This window comes from Artibeus jamaicensis, unplaced genomic scaffold, assembly GCF_021234435.1.
Source record: "Artibeus jamaicensis isolate MK-2021 breed Jamaican fruit bat unplaced genomic scaffold, CSHL_Jam_final contig_233, whole genome shotgun sequence".
Classification (NCBI taxonomy): domain Eukaryota; kingdom Metazoa; phylum Chordata; class Mammalia; order Chiroptera; family Phyllostomidae; genus Artibeus; species Artibeus jamaicensis.
The window spans coordinates 60,556,046-60,569,725 of record NW_026521486.1 but is presented as its reverse complement, the minus strand read 5'-3'; the positions used below and the strand labels follow the sequence as shown (position 1 = coordinate 60,569,725).

The 13,680-nt window shown below is 43.1% G+C and overlaps 2 protein-coding genes across 4 annotated transcripts in view; one reads left to right on the top strand and one right to left on the bottom strand.

Annotated features, from left to right (window-relative positions):
• XPOT (exportin for tRNA) overlaps positions 1 to 5,048 on the bottom strand; it is a 44,076-nt gene extending 39,028 nt beyond the window's left edge. The window contains exons 1-2 of one of the 3 annotated variants that reach the window (XM_053661514.1): positions 4,656 to 5,048; positions 1,264 to 1,397 (exon numbers count right to left, since the gene is read on the bottom strand). In XM_053661514.1, the coding sequence (XP_053517489.1) occupies positions 1,264 to 1,323 (60 nt within the window). In that variant the 5' untranslated portion in view covers positions 1,324 to 1,397; positions 4,656 to 5,048. Of the gene's footprint in view, positions 1 to 1,263; positions 1,398 to 3,089; positions 3,565 to 4,655 lie in introns of those variants that run through there. The other 2 variants (XM_053661513.1, XM_053661512.1) reach the window with 2 other exon arrangements.
• A 122-nt stretch (positions 5,049 to 5,170) lies between these two features.
• The window catches only part of CUNH12orf56 (chromosome unknown C12orf56 homolog), a 93,993-nt gene continuing 85,483 nt past the window's right edge, over positions 5,171 to 13,680 (top strand). Inside the window, 1 exon segment of the mRNA XM_053661438.1 lies at positions 5,171 to 5,265. Within this exon segment, the coding sequence (XP_053517413.1) occupies positions 5,171 to 5,265 (95 nt within the window).

Sequence of the window (13,680 nt, the reverse complement as noted above, 5' to 3'; positions counted from 1 at the left end):
ACTTCTGCATTAAAGACACTAAAAATTTATTGGTTTTACTTTTCTGAAAAGGAAATCATGGTACATTAAAAAAAAATCTGGCAGATGGTAAATAAAAAACAAAACAAAACAAAAATCAACTTCCCAACAGGAACATCCAAAAACAACAGAGAAGGCTAACACCTGAACACTAAAAGGCTTTCAGTTGTAGTAACCACGCAGTACCAAGCCAGGATAAAGGTAAAGGTCTGGGATATTGAACTGTGTGACTAGGGCTTTAAAGGGGTTCGCCTCAACTTCTATGAAAGGGCGTATCTGTCTATGCAAGGAAGACTTGAACTTGTAATGTCTTTTGATGTCCTAACCAGCTGGACAGATACACTGCAATTAGTTAGATATTGAATTCTCAATTACTGTTATTTCCCTCCATCTGTAGGGCTGGTCGCTCATTTAACAGCAGAGGCACGTACATGGTGCTATGTTAAAAAGGACCTGGGATTTTTTTCTACTATTAAAAAAAATTTCTGCTTAAAGCACAACAAAAAAAAATGCTATAGTATTTAGTGAAACTGCTAACTTCATTTAGCTCATTTATAAAATATATCCGTTGCTCTGAGAAGTAAAAAGAAGAAAATGCCTCTCCTTCCACTTATCCTATACTTTCAACTGCCCACGTCTTTTAATATTTAATTAGAGGCTTGCTTTTTACATTCTTCTTTTATCATCCAGCTACAGTCATAATTATAAGTGTAGACTACATTATGTTTAATTGTTTACCTTTACCCAAATATCCCAGCACTTCATACTGGATTCCATGTGATCACTTTAAGTAACCAAAGGCATGGCATATCGTAACTGCTTACTTACACGCCAGCCTGGACTAAATAACAAGGATGCTAACTATCAGTAATGTGAGGGTTAAACAACTTGTGTACCCTAAGCCATGTGATGGGAAAATAACATCAGCATGTCTGCTACTATGGAAAGTCCCTTCAACAGTCCTTTGCATTACAACTTTTAAATAATTATCAATAATGACTGATGTGACACAAAGACCTACCTTGAGTCACATGAGATCTTAATACTTTTACTGAGACAGCTAAACAGAAAATAAATCACGACCTTCACTGTTTCTGTATTCAGAACGTATTCCTATACCTCAAATTTGATTATCTCTATTTATTTCTACCCAAATTAAACCTTTATCATATGTACTTTGTATTCAAGTGCTCTAATCCAAATCTGTGGTAACATGCTTTAAAAAATTAAGCCGACTTAACTTACCCTTTGTCTGAAGTCTGAATCAGCATTCGGATTTAGTCCTAAAAGAGCCTGTTCATCCATGCCTGCTGCTATACTTGGAGTCTTCCGATTCCAACAGATGTGCCCTGGGTTCCCACAGAAGAATCCACAAACATCTGGACACACAAAAACGTGGAAAGGAAACAGTACTTGATAAACAAAATACATACTTATCCAGAATACCATAAGAAGGAGACAACATTATGGAAAGAAGTTTAAGTATTAAAAAAAAACTTATTTTGAGCCCTGCCCAGTGTGGCTCAGTTGGTTGGGCGTCATCACACAAAGCAAAAGGTCGTGGGTTCAATTCCAGTCAGGGCGCATGCCTGGGTTGTGGGTTCAGTCAGGCTAGGGTGCATACTGACAGGAAATGATTGATGTTTCTCTCCCTCTCTACCCTTCTAAAAGTAAAAAATAAAAAAAACCCAAAACTTCTTTTGAAACTATCCAAATTACAACTAAAGGAGCCTAAAGTGTCGAGAATGAGCCTGCTAAATATTCCACAAATGTGTAGTTTCTAAAATCTAAGGTATGCCATTAAGGTTCTCAAATTTTATTTTTCAAGACCATCAAAAGTATAGAAAGTAATTTTCTACTTTATACAGAAGCATCTAATTTATGCAATGTTATTATGCACTATCCCCAGGACATACTTAAAAATGAAACTGTGCAACTATACTTAAAAAATGGCAAATCCAGATTTTATTATGCTAATTATAATTGTCTACTTCCATACATCAATACCAGAAGCTTAAAAAAAATAGAATGCCTGGCTAAGTAGTGACCTCAGAGTTCAATACCCTTAGCGGAGGGTCTACAAGTACTTCGAGAGAAGTAGAAAGAGGAAGGAATAGGAGAGTGAAAAAAACAGGTTAATTTAGCTTTTGAACAATGAGGTAGCTTTTTTACAGATCACTGTTCTTGCCAGCCAACTCTAGAAATGTATTTGACAAAGTGTTCTTTAATAATAGCTATAAAAATGGGCAAACTCAATACTATTCTTATTTTAGAATCTTTTTAAATTCCTCTGGAAAGTAAGGCACTTTTTCACAATACAGTGTCTTAACATTCTCAAATAAGAGTATGATAAATCCCAAAGACAATTTGGTTTTTGACAGTATGCAGATTTGAGGAAGCAAGGCACAAACTCTAATGTGAAAATCACAAGCATTCTCTTAAGGCCTAAGAGATAGGAAGACCAGGCCTTATTACTCCCATTTAAAAGGCTGCGGGGCCTCAATATTTTTTGTTTGGCTTAATTATCATAACAGAAGAGATCAGAGCCTAAAGAGGTAAAGAGCCCAAGGGGTGGGCATAGCCATTTAAATTGGTGAGGCTACAAGAGGACCCCTTCCTACAATACACTATTTTGTCTTCTGAACATGCCCGAATCAAACCGTAAATCAGGATAGATGCTAAGTGCCTTGAAAAAAGCAGACTACAGAAAGGCAGCGTACCTCTCCACTGCCCTCAGGATTAAACTCCACTTGTGAATGACTCACCAATCCGCACCCCCATCCAAGGCCAGTGGTATTCAGCCTTTCAGTTTAGTACACACAACTCTTGACTTGTCAACCTGAGCCTGTCCTTCAGAATTCAGCTTAGAGGTCACCTCTTTCAAGGTTTCTCTGACCCCTATTGTCTGACTGCCAAAATGGATTAGATGCCCCTCCTAAGTGTTGATAGTCACTGCCTGCTTACTAGTTTTCTCTCAAGAACCTTAAAGGGCAAGAATTGTCTTGAATACTTATTGCTGTGTCCGTAGGATACAATATTTGGAAAAACCTGGATTTGTACTCCAATCTTACCATTTTCAAGCTGGGGCCATGTGAACAGCTGCAAAACGTGAAAGAGCACCCTTTCTACAAAACAGGAAAAAGTGCATCTGCCTCCAAGTTGTAAAGCTTCAATGAGGTAAGAAATGGAAAGCATGTCTAGCACATAGTGTAAGCCCTCAATAGGTTTCTTTACAATTCAGAACTAGGCATGTGAAGGATGGGAACTGCTTGGAGCATTCTAGGTTTATCATACCATAGGAGTACCCTGGCATTTTAAACAGATGGGAAAATGCAAAGGCATACCCATCCTGCCCCCACTCCCAGCCAAAAATGACAAGAAAATTCCCCTGAAAAATGCACACACAGTTATAAAAGACAAATTTGAGCTTCTAGAAATCCCAGCTTGAGAAGCCCTATTAAAGATTCCTTGAATTTGACATGGTTTTAGGGAAAACTCCTCAAGCTTGGTCAAGTCCCTTTGATTTTACCAAGGGAGCAGTAAGTGGTCCTAACATAAAACATGGCAACAAAACAACTACCTAAGGAAACATAAACTTGTTACAGTTGTCAGTACTGAAATAATCCTTCAGAGATGGCACCTGGATAATAATCAATATGCAATGGAACATGGGAAATTATCTACTGTGTGCAAACACCTTAAAAGCTACAGCCTGTGTGAAAATGTGACAAATGTCCCCGTAAAAGGCTGCGCGTGAACACAAGTTCTAACAAGGCAGACTTGCAGGCTTAAACATTTGTTATAATGCGATAAACACCTCAATTACGCATCTAGCAAATGTTATGGAGAAATAGGAGCAACATAGTTAAAATACTAAGCCCTAACTTTTCCTGGATAGCCATTACATCAAGAATCAGCATGGAAAAATTCCTCCACGCCTACTGAAAGCTGTTCAAAATCCAACACTGAACCTTTCCAGCTTTAACACCACGCTGACAAGTCGCTTTAATAAAACGTAATTTCCTCCAGTAAAAACTAATTACCACTTTGAAAAAGTACTCCTTTTTCTTCTGGTTACAGAAAACATCACTCCTGCAGAATTGTGAGGAAGGGTCGAAAAGAGATGGCGTGTCCCTGCCGGCAAATTACTATAGAGAAATAACTTTTTTTTTTGTTCTGGTTGCGGGAGTAGGGGGGGGGCGGGCGATCAAGCCTAAGTCCTCTCCAGGTGAGACATGCTGTAACTATTACAAACGGGCTTGGTTATGTTTATTAAACTGGGGTCCACTACTGATGCTGACCCTCCTCGGCCGGCCTTGTCCTCTTCTTTCCCCCGGATCCTCCCCTAAAGGAAGCCTCGTGGCAATGGGGGTGATGAAACACCCGGCAACGGGCGGCCACGCACTCCGGACACGCTCGGCGGCGGCCACAAGTAGTACGCACCCCCACCCAGCCTGCCCAGCCCCCAGGCGCACCGCCAGGGAGGGCTCCGCCTGCACCCCCCACCCCGCCCCAGCGTGGGGGCCCCCGGGCTGGTCCTTACAGTCAACTTCCACGCAGCCTTGCTCGGATCGAGCCGGCTCCCAGTCCATCCTCCCCAGGTCCCAGTCCCTCCGTCCACGAGCCCCCCAAATCACCTTCCCTATCACTCCATCCTGCCTCCCCGCCTGTACTCCCGAAGACCGATCAGCAAAACGGAGCGGTGCCGCACGCAGGGAGAGGGGAGGACGGCTCCTGTCCTCGTCGCTGTCGTTCTCCGCCACTGCCGCAGGGCTAACGCCGGAGACCGAGCTGGCAGGGGCCAAGCGCCTCCCGCCGCTCAGCGTCCCCTGGCGCCTTCTCTTGCGTGGCGCCGGGCCGGCAAGCTAGCAAAAGCGGGCGGGTGGAGTCGGCGCCCCAGGAAGGGAAAGCGTGCGAGGGCCCAGCTAACGCAGCCGCCGCTGAGTCAGCGCGAAGCGCGTTCCCCGCGTCGGTGCCGCGCGGGCCAGGGCCAGCAGCTTCAAGGAGGGGAGACCTCAGCCCGCGGGCCGGGACGGGGGGCGAGAGACTACAAGTCCCAGCATGCACTGTGAAGGCGGTGCTTCCGGGCAATGGGGCGCAAACGCGCTCCGAGGAGCAGGCCGGGAGGCGTGGTCGCCAGGGCCTGTGGTGCATGCCGGGATGGGTCGTCTATCCTGAATCCCTCCCGGGTCCTGATTCCGGTTCTGCAACAGTTAAAACCACTGTCGAGATCGTCAAGCGCGTTCTGTAAAACCGGGATCGTCAGGATAGTTGGTAGATCAGACTGTGGAGATTCGGTTGACGTGGTTTAAACCCCACGTGTGAGTCAGTTGTTTAATAGCTCTTCTATCGTCCCACATGTTACTACCATGAGCGCTGAAAATTTTAAATTTCACTCTAAACGTAATATTTGTCATTCATGAAAAAGCTCATTCTTAGGAAGTCCTACTTGTAGGTTCCCTCTATGGTAGTTACTTACTTTTTACCGATTTATTAATAATGCATCGAGGCAATACAGGCTTAGGCTGCATAGGTTTGAATTCCACCTCTCTGTTCACTAGTTGACCTCAGTTTCTGGTGCGTTACATAATCTGTGCTTCAGTTCGCTCATCTGTAAAATGAGGACGATTCAAGTATTGACTGACCTAAATGGCTTGTGAGGATTGAGTTAATACAGGTGGGCACACAATAAGTGTTTGATATTTAGGTTTCTCTATTCATATTCAGTATTTGCTGAATAAACACTAGGTTGCAGTCACTGGGACTACAGTAAAGAACAAAACTTGGGAAGGGGGAGTGGGAAGAGACATAGAATAAAATTAATGTAACAGCCCTGGCGGGTGTGGCTCCGTTGGAGCCTTGTCCCCCATACTGTAGGGTCGCAGATTCCATTCCAGGTCGGCACAGACCTAGGTTGCAGGTTCCTTCCCTGGTCAGGGTGCATGCGTGGGAAAGTAACAATTTAACAGTTACATTTTAGTAACATATAATGTGCAAGACACTACATGAGGCATTTCATATAGAAAGTATCTTGAATTGCTTTTGCATCGGTTTGTAATTTACTTGCTTAGAATGTCAGGGTAGAACTCCTGTCTCTATTTCAGTATATCTCCAGAGAGTACGTTACAACTCAGTAAGTGAATTCTCGTGTGGATTTTTACATTAGCCGTGTAGAGATCAAGTATGGACTATGGAATCCCAATACTGATCCGGGTCCGAGTAGTTCCAGAGTCTTGAATTTGGTCGATATATTGTATTCCCTCATCTTAAAGAACATCAAAATACAGTGTATTGTATTGTTGCTGTCTTACCCTTTACTTTTATAAATTCATTTTGTGGATACTTCATATGTTAAATATTATATGATGCTTATTTACAATTTAACATCTATAGCTTATCTGCAGTTTCTCTAGTAACACTGAACCTTTATGGTAGTTCAAATACCTAGGATTATAAAAATGTCTTTCAGTTTCATAAATTCACATTACTACAGAACAAATAAGGAAGCACTTGAAATCCAATTGAAGAGGAGCTGGAAGTTATACTAAACTTGACCATCCCATATTCTGGTTACCCTGTTCATGATGAGCAAGTTTCTAATGTCAGGCTAATATAAAATGCCAGGTATTAAAATGTTGACAAGTAACTTAGATATGCTTACACATGGCAATATTTTTGTGTATTTATTGTAAACATTTTTGAGCATTTATTGTACACTGGAAACAGTTCTAAGTGTTCAGGCATTAATCCTCACAACTCGGTGAGGTAGATTATATCATTATCCCCATTTTATAGATGAGGACACGGAAGTGCATAAAAGTCAGGTAGCAGAGCTGGGATTCGATGAAGACTAACTGCAACTTTAACCACATATAAGCGGTTGGAAGGGTCTCTGAAAGAAGTTAGGGCTTCTGAAAGTTCTCACACTCTATGTCAAATTCATTTTCACCAGGGATCACATCAGCTTTGCGATTGCCTTCAAAGGGCTGAATGTAATTTCAACTCCTTAACAGTGAAGGAGTAGTTACATTTATACAGTCCTAAAATTATTTCGGCCCTTTGAAAGCAACTGCAAGGCTGATGTGGCCCCCAGTGAAAATGACTTTGACATCCCTGCTCTATGTGATCACCTGAACCCTACCAGAAAAACTCTATAATAAAGTTCTATGGTTCTAATTTCCCCTTTCTTTCTCTTCCTTTCCTTTCTATAAATACCACCCCCCCCCGTCATGGCACACAGGTCAGAGTATGCACGTGGCTTACCATGTCTGCGTGCACTGGATTGCAATCCTTTTTTGGTGACAAAACAACTAGTCAATATTATTTTTCAGTTGACAGATTTAAACCCATAGTCTGACTTTAGAGTCTGTGCTCCTAACCTCTGTCTCTCATATGAAGGTCCATTAAGGATGATGATGTGGTAGAACTATAGTGCTAAGTCAGTTCGTCCTATAAATATGCATGTGCTGAGTCTCTTTTTCTCATAACAATGAAACTTGGTTCTTGTCCCATGTCTTCCCTTTCTTTTAGTTGCCAGAGTACTTGAAATTATTATGATAGGTGACATTAATATACTTCATTATAGTTTACAATATGCCTTCAGATATATTTTCTAATTTGTTTCTCTTAACCTTATAGGGATGGAGTAGGTATCATCATCATCATCATTTAAAAAAAATTATAGATAAGGAAATCAAGGTGGACTTTAAATAACTTGTCTTAAGTTACATAGCTAGTAAACGGTGGGCCAGAACGCTAGACTCTTTTTATTAATCAAAGGTGACTGTGCCTTGTCAAAGCCCAGGGAAAATTCTCTGAGTGGTTTTTATTTTTTTAATATGTTTTATTGATTATGCCATTACAGTTGTCCCATTTCTCCCCCTTCATTCCCCTCCACCCTTCACACCCCTTCCCTCTACTCCCCCCCTTTAGTTCATGTCCATGTGTCTCAAGTTCTTTAGCTTCTACATTTCCCATACTATTCTTGTCCTCTCTCCTGTCTTTTTTCTCCCACCATCTATGCTACTTAGTCTCTGTACCTTCTCCCCCTCTCTCCTCCTCCCACTCTCCTGTTGCTAACCCTTTATGTGATCTATCTCCATTTTTATGGTTCTGCTCCTGATCTAGCTGCCTGCTTAGTTTGCTTTTGTTTTAGGTGTGGTTGTTAATAACTGTGAGTTTGCTGACCTTTCACTGCTCATATTTTTTATCTTCTTTTTCTTAGATAAGTCCCTTTAACATTTCATATAATAAGGGCTTGGTGATGATGAACTCCTTGAACTTGATCCTATCTGAGAAGCACTTTATCTGCCCTTCCATTCTAAATGAAAGCTTTGCTGGATAGAGCAATCTTCAATGTAGGTCTTTGAATTTCATGACTTGGACTACTTCTTTCCAGCCCCTTCTTGCCTGCAAGGTCTCTTCTGAGAAATCAGCTGACAGTCTTTGGGAACTCCTTTGTAGGTGACTGTCCCCTTATCTCTTGCTGCTTCTAGGATTCTCTCCTTCATTTTTTTACTTGGCTAATGTAATTATGATATGCCTTGGTGTGTTCCTCTTTGGGTCCAACTTCTTTGGAACTCTCTGAGCTTCCTGGACTTCCTGGAAGTCTACTTCCTTTGCCAGATTGGGGAAGTTCTCCTTCATTATTTGTTCAAATAAGTTTTCCACTTGTTGCTCTTCCTCTTCCACTTCTAGTACCTCTATAATTCAGATGTTGGAATGTTTAAAGATATCCTGCAGGTTCCTAAGTCTCTCCTCATTTTTTTGAATTCTTGCTTCTTCATTCTTTTCTGTTTGGTTGTTTTTTTCTTCCTTCTGGTCCACTCCATTGATTTGAGTCCCAGTTTTCTTTCCATCACTATTGGTTCCCTGTGCATTTTGCTTCATTTCACTTAGTGTAGCCTTCATTTTTTCATCTAATTTGTGACTAAAATCAACCACTTCTGTGAGCATCCTGACCACCAGTGTTTTGAACTGTGCATCTGATAGGTTGGCTATCTCTTGGTCACTTAGAAGTATTGGCTCTGGGGTTTTGAGCTGTTTTTCTTCTTGAGCCATAATGTTTTGGTCTGTTTGCACTTGTTACATATGAGGTGTGGAGCTTTAGGTGTTCACCAGGGCGTCGCAACCCAGGTTGCTGGGTTGTAATGCTGTATGTGGGGGCAGGGTCAGAGAGGGGCAATGGCGTTTTTCTTCTGCTCTTGGATTTCGGTCCCCTCTGCTGCTTCCCACAAGCAAATTGGGCCCTTCTGGTGCTAGTTCTCAGATGTGTGGGCTTGTACACCCCCCAGAACCCCGTGGGTCTCTTCAACGAACTCTCTGTGAACCTGAAAGCCTCTCCCGGCACCTCGACCCCGAAAGTTTTTCTGATTGGTGTTTTTAGGCTTTATTTACCAACGCTGGGGCCCTGGGTTGCGCAGTCTGTTTCACTGCTTGCTCCTTCGCCTGGTTTACCTGCACGTGAATGTGTGACCGCGGTCAGCCAGCCACCCCACGCCTGGGATCTGCCAACCTCCGCCTGCGCACCTGGGTTGGTCTGCCGCTTTTTCCTGTGCGACCCCTCTCTGCCAGCCACTGACTCTACCCCTCTTACCGGTCTGGAAGAATGATTCGTTGTTGTCAGACTTACGTATGGTTTAATTTTCTCTGTTTTGGTTGCATTCTGGTTCTGAAATATTTGTTGATCATAAACTTGGTTGTCTGAGGAGGGAGGCATAGTGTTTCCACCTATGTCTCCATCTTGGCCAGAAGTCCCAGAAGCCTAGACTCTTAATTCTAGACGTAAACCGGAATTAATTTTAGACTGTAATAAAGAATAAAAACTGTTTGAGCAAAAGGAACTGCAGCCCTGGAGACACAGGTTCAAGGAGTAACCTAAATTGTGCTGCTGAGACAAAGGGGAGGCTGCCTTTTATAGAGGAAGTTCCCATTCAGGTTCCCAATTAGGTTTCCATTCTGATTCCTGTATTATGTAAATGAGGTACCCAAATTGGTACACTTCTGATTGGTCCAAATTGCACAGTCCTCATTGGTCAGAAATGTTTCTTTCTTGGTTGTTATAGGGCAATCTGATTGAGGGGGCAGGTCTTAGTCCATTGGTTGAAAGACAAAGTGAGAAACTCCCTTATAACTGTTGATTCAATCTGTGTAAATGAGCAGAAAACCTGGAGTTCAAACTGACACTCTTCCCAGAATACAGAGTATATGAGAAGCCCCCGTCAGCATAAGGCCACTAAGCTTTCTTCGTTTATAAAATTTGGGCCCTAGGTTGACTGTGGGGAGTGCATCTCAGCAGATAATTCCTTCTCAGGGTTCGCATCTGTTTTGTAGCCATTCAAGGCTGGGCAGATTTACGTGGGATTCAGGCAGAGAATAAAATTTGTGGAGCCATCCGGATTCCTGACATGCCTTTATTCTGGGGTGGGGCGGTCCATCTGCCCTACAAGCCACAAGTCGCACCGAGGAAGTCCCAACTCACTTATATACTAAATGCACACAAAGGTGCCAATACTGACCGAGTTATATAACAAAGCTTAATTCTTAATTCCATGCAGGCCCTCACTCAAGGCCACATTGTTGCAGAACAGGCCCAGGGGGGAGGGGATGTACGATATACTATTACCAAAAGAACTCTCCCTTTTCTCTGGGGGTCCCCCCACTAGGTTCACTATGCCTGCCACCAGAGGAAAGATGTCTCTCAATGCCAGAGACTTGTGAAAAAGGAAATATTTATTTAAAATACAGACTAAAGTAGTGACCCAATGGCTTCATTAAAATATTAAAGTCCTTTAGGATACCCACAGATGCACACAGTCCTTCCTTCTCCCTCTGCCCTTATCTGGGGTACTGTATCTCAGGAAAAGAAGCAGAAGTCCATGATTTGGGCTCCTGGCACCATCAGCTGCTACCAGGGTCTCCAGTTAATCTTAAGCCACATGGCACCTTCTCATGGCCCACCAGCAAGAGTCCTTTCACCCCCCCTTCTTCCTGCTTCCTAAGCCACATGGCAAAAGGGAGCACCCCAAAGCCATGTGGTCCTCACTCTTGCCAAAGCTGCATGGTTCTCCCTCAAATGGCTGCTGCGCCTGGGTTTAAATCCCCACACCAATATTCCTCTGTACCCCCATTTCTGACTCCTCCTACAATCAGTTACACCTGCCAGCATTCCTGTATCCTTCCAGCTTTACTGGGCTGCCATAGTGAGTCTGGGCAGGTATGGAGCCATGGCGTGGAGCCAATCATCTCCAAGCTCTCACACAGGTGCTGTAACCAGGGGGAGTTGCCTCCCAGTTACATCTTGGGTGGAAGTCACTTCCATCCTCCTGACTCAAAGTATGGCCACAGCTATTTTAACATATCCATAAAACCAGTTAAAGGTTATAGATATGTTAAATGACCATGCCAGAGGCTAACTGCAAAGCTGTTGCTATGCAATACAGCTGTGAATGGCCCTGCTCCATGTGTCCCATCCCCCAGCTCAGACTGGTGGGGGTGAGGAAATCATATATATATTTTTCTCTAATATTTCCTGAACACCCTGAGTTCTGGACCCCATTACAAACCCCTATTTGGGAGGCCCCCTTGTCTGCAACCTGTTACAACATGAACAGTCATCTGGACATCCGGGTAAGGGAGCCTCACTGACTTCATTTTCCCTACAACACTGAATGAATATTCTCAGATCCACATTCCTTCTTAAAATTCTCTCCTCTCTTGACTTCTGATCCTGTGTTATCCCCAAGCTCCTTTGTTTTTGACTACACATGTTTTCTTCACTGCACTCCTACTTTTGCTCTTTTTTAAAAAGATTTTATTTATTTGTTTTTAGACAGAGGGGTAGGGAGAGAGAAAGAGAGGGAGAGAAACATCAGTGTGTGGTTGCCTCTCATGTGCCCCCTACTGGGGACCTGGCCCGCAACCCAGTCCTTTGGCCGGATTGGGAATCCAACCCGCGACCCTTTGGGTCACAGGCTGACACTCAATCTATTGAGCCACACCAGCTGGGGCTCATGTCAGTGTAATTCTTAGACCATCTAGAAAAACAGAGAGGAAAGGGGAAATTTTTCTCTTCTGCTGCAGCTGCCTTCTGGTTTTCTGCCGTTACTCAGTAATTGTCTACTTTTATTGCTTGAACATTCAATTCTATGAAGATGACCCCCCATTTTCTACCACTGCTAGTAATTCTGTACACCCAACTTGTATGACCAGACTATCGTTACTGGCATTAGGGTTCTTAGGTTTCCCAAGATAAAAATCCAGAGCAGCCGGGACTGGGAAGCTCAGTTGGTTAGATACACCAAGGTTGTGGGGTTTGACCCTCTGTCAGGGCAGGTGCAAGAATCAAACAGTGTATGTATAAATAAGTGGAATAACAAGTAGATGTTTTTCTCTTTCTCTCTCTCTCTCTCTCTCAAATTAATCGATAAAATAAGAGAAAATTTAGAGGAAACTCCAGAGAAATTTCCAGGCAGATTTTATTAAGCATATGCTCAAGCACAAGGGAGGCAGCCTAGAGAAAAGGAAGGTCCTTTGAACTGGCCCAGGGGCTGGCTGTGCATGGCTGCTGTTATAAGCTGGTGCAGAGGAGGCTTGCTCGAAAATGCGGGCTTTTTGAAAAGGTGAGCTTGCGAAGGGTTCTGGGGAATGGAATTTTCCGTGTCAGGGTGAGGTTTCCTGCCTCCTTTTGTCTGGTCGTTTGGTAACTATTGTGCACCTCCCTGTGGAGAAAAGATGGTGGTGCTGCTCATTACTACTACCCCAGGAATGTGTGTAGTGGCCACCTCTCGATGAACTGTGCAAGTGGGTCCGTAGTTTCAACAGGCAGTTTGGACAGACATAAGGTCAGCTGCCTCTGCCTTTTTGAATAGGGAGTGGTGACATTTTTGCAGTCAGTTCATCATGAATTCTTTCTGACTAACTGGTGTTAACTTGGCTTCCCAGCCACCGTCACTGGGCCCGAGTCCCTACACTGTCTCACTGTCACATCTGTTCTTTCTGTTCCTGTTCTTAATTCCTCTGCCTTAGATTAGACGCTCATAGCTTCTCTCCTGGACTTAAGAAAACATTGAAAGAAAGTTATTCATTAGTCCATATAGTACTTTCATAATCAGAAAAAAAAATTTTAAAGACTACACAACCTACTTAATGGGAGAAGATCTTCACAAATGATACATCCAATAAGGGGTTAATATCCAAAATATGTGAGGAACTCATATAACTTAATATCAAAAAAGAATCCAATTAAAAAATGGACAGAGGACCAGAATAGACATTTCACTAAAGAGGACATACAAGTGGCTCTGGCTGGTGTGGCTCAGTTGGGTGGAGTGTCATCCTGTGAACCTGAAGGCTGAAGGTTCATCCTGGTCTGGGCACACACCTACGTCGAGGGTTCAGTCCCTGGTTGAGGCGTGTTCAGGAGGCAACCAATCAATGCTTCTCTCTCCCTCTCTCCCGTCCTCTCTCTGTAAAAAGCAATGACAAAATGTCCTTGGGTGTGGATAAAAATAAATAATTTTTAAAAAGGCATATAAATGGTCAACAGATATATGAAGAGATGCTCAACAAATTAAACCCACAATGAGATCTCACCTCACACCTGTTAGCATGGCTATCATTAAAAAAATCAACAAATAACAAGTGCTGGTGAGGATCTAGTGA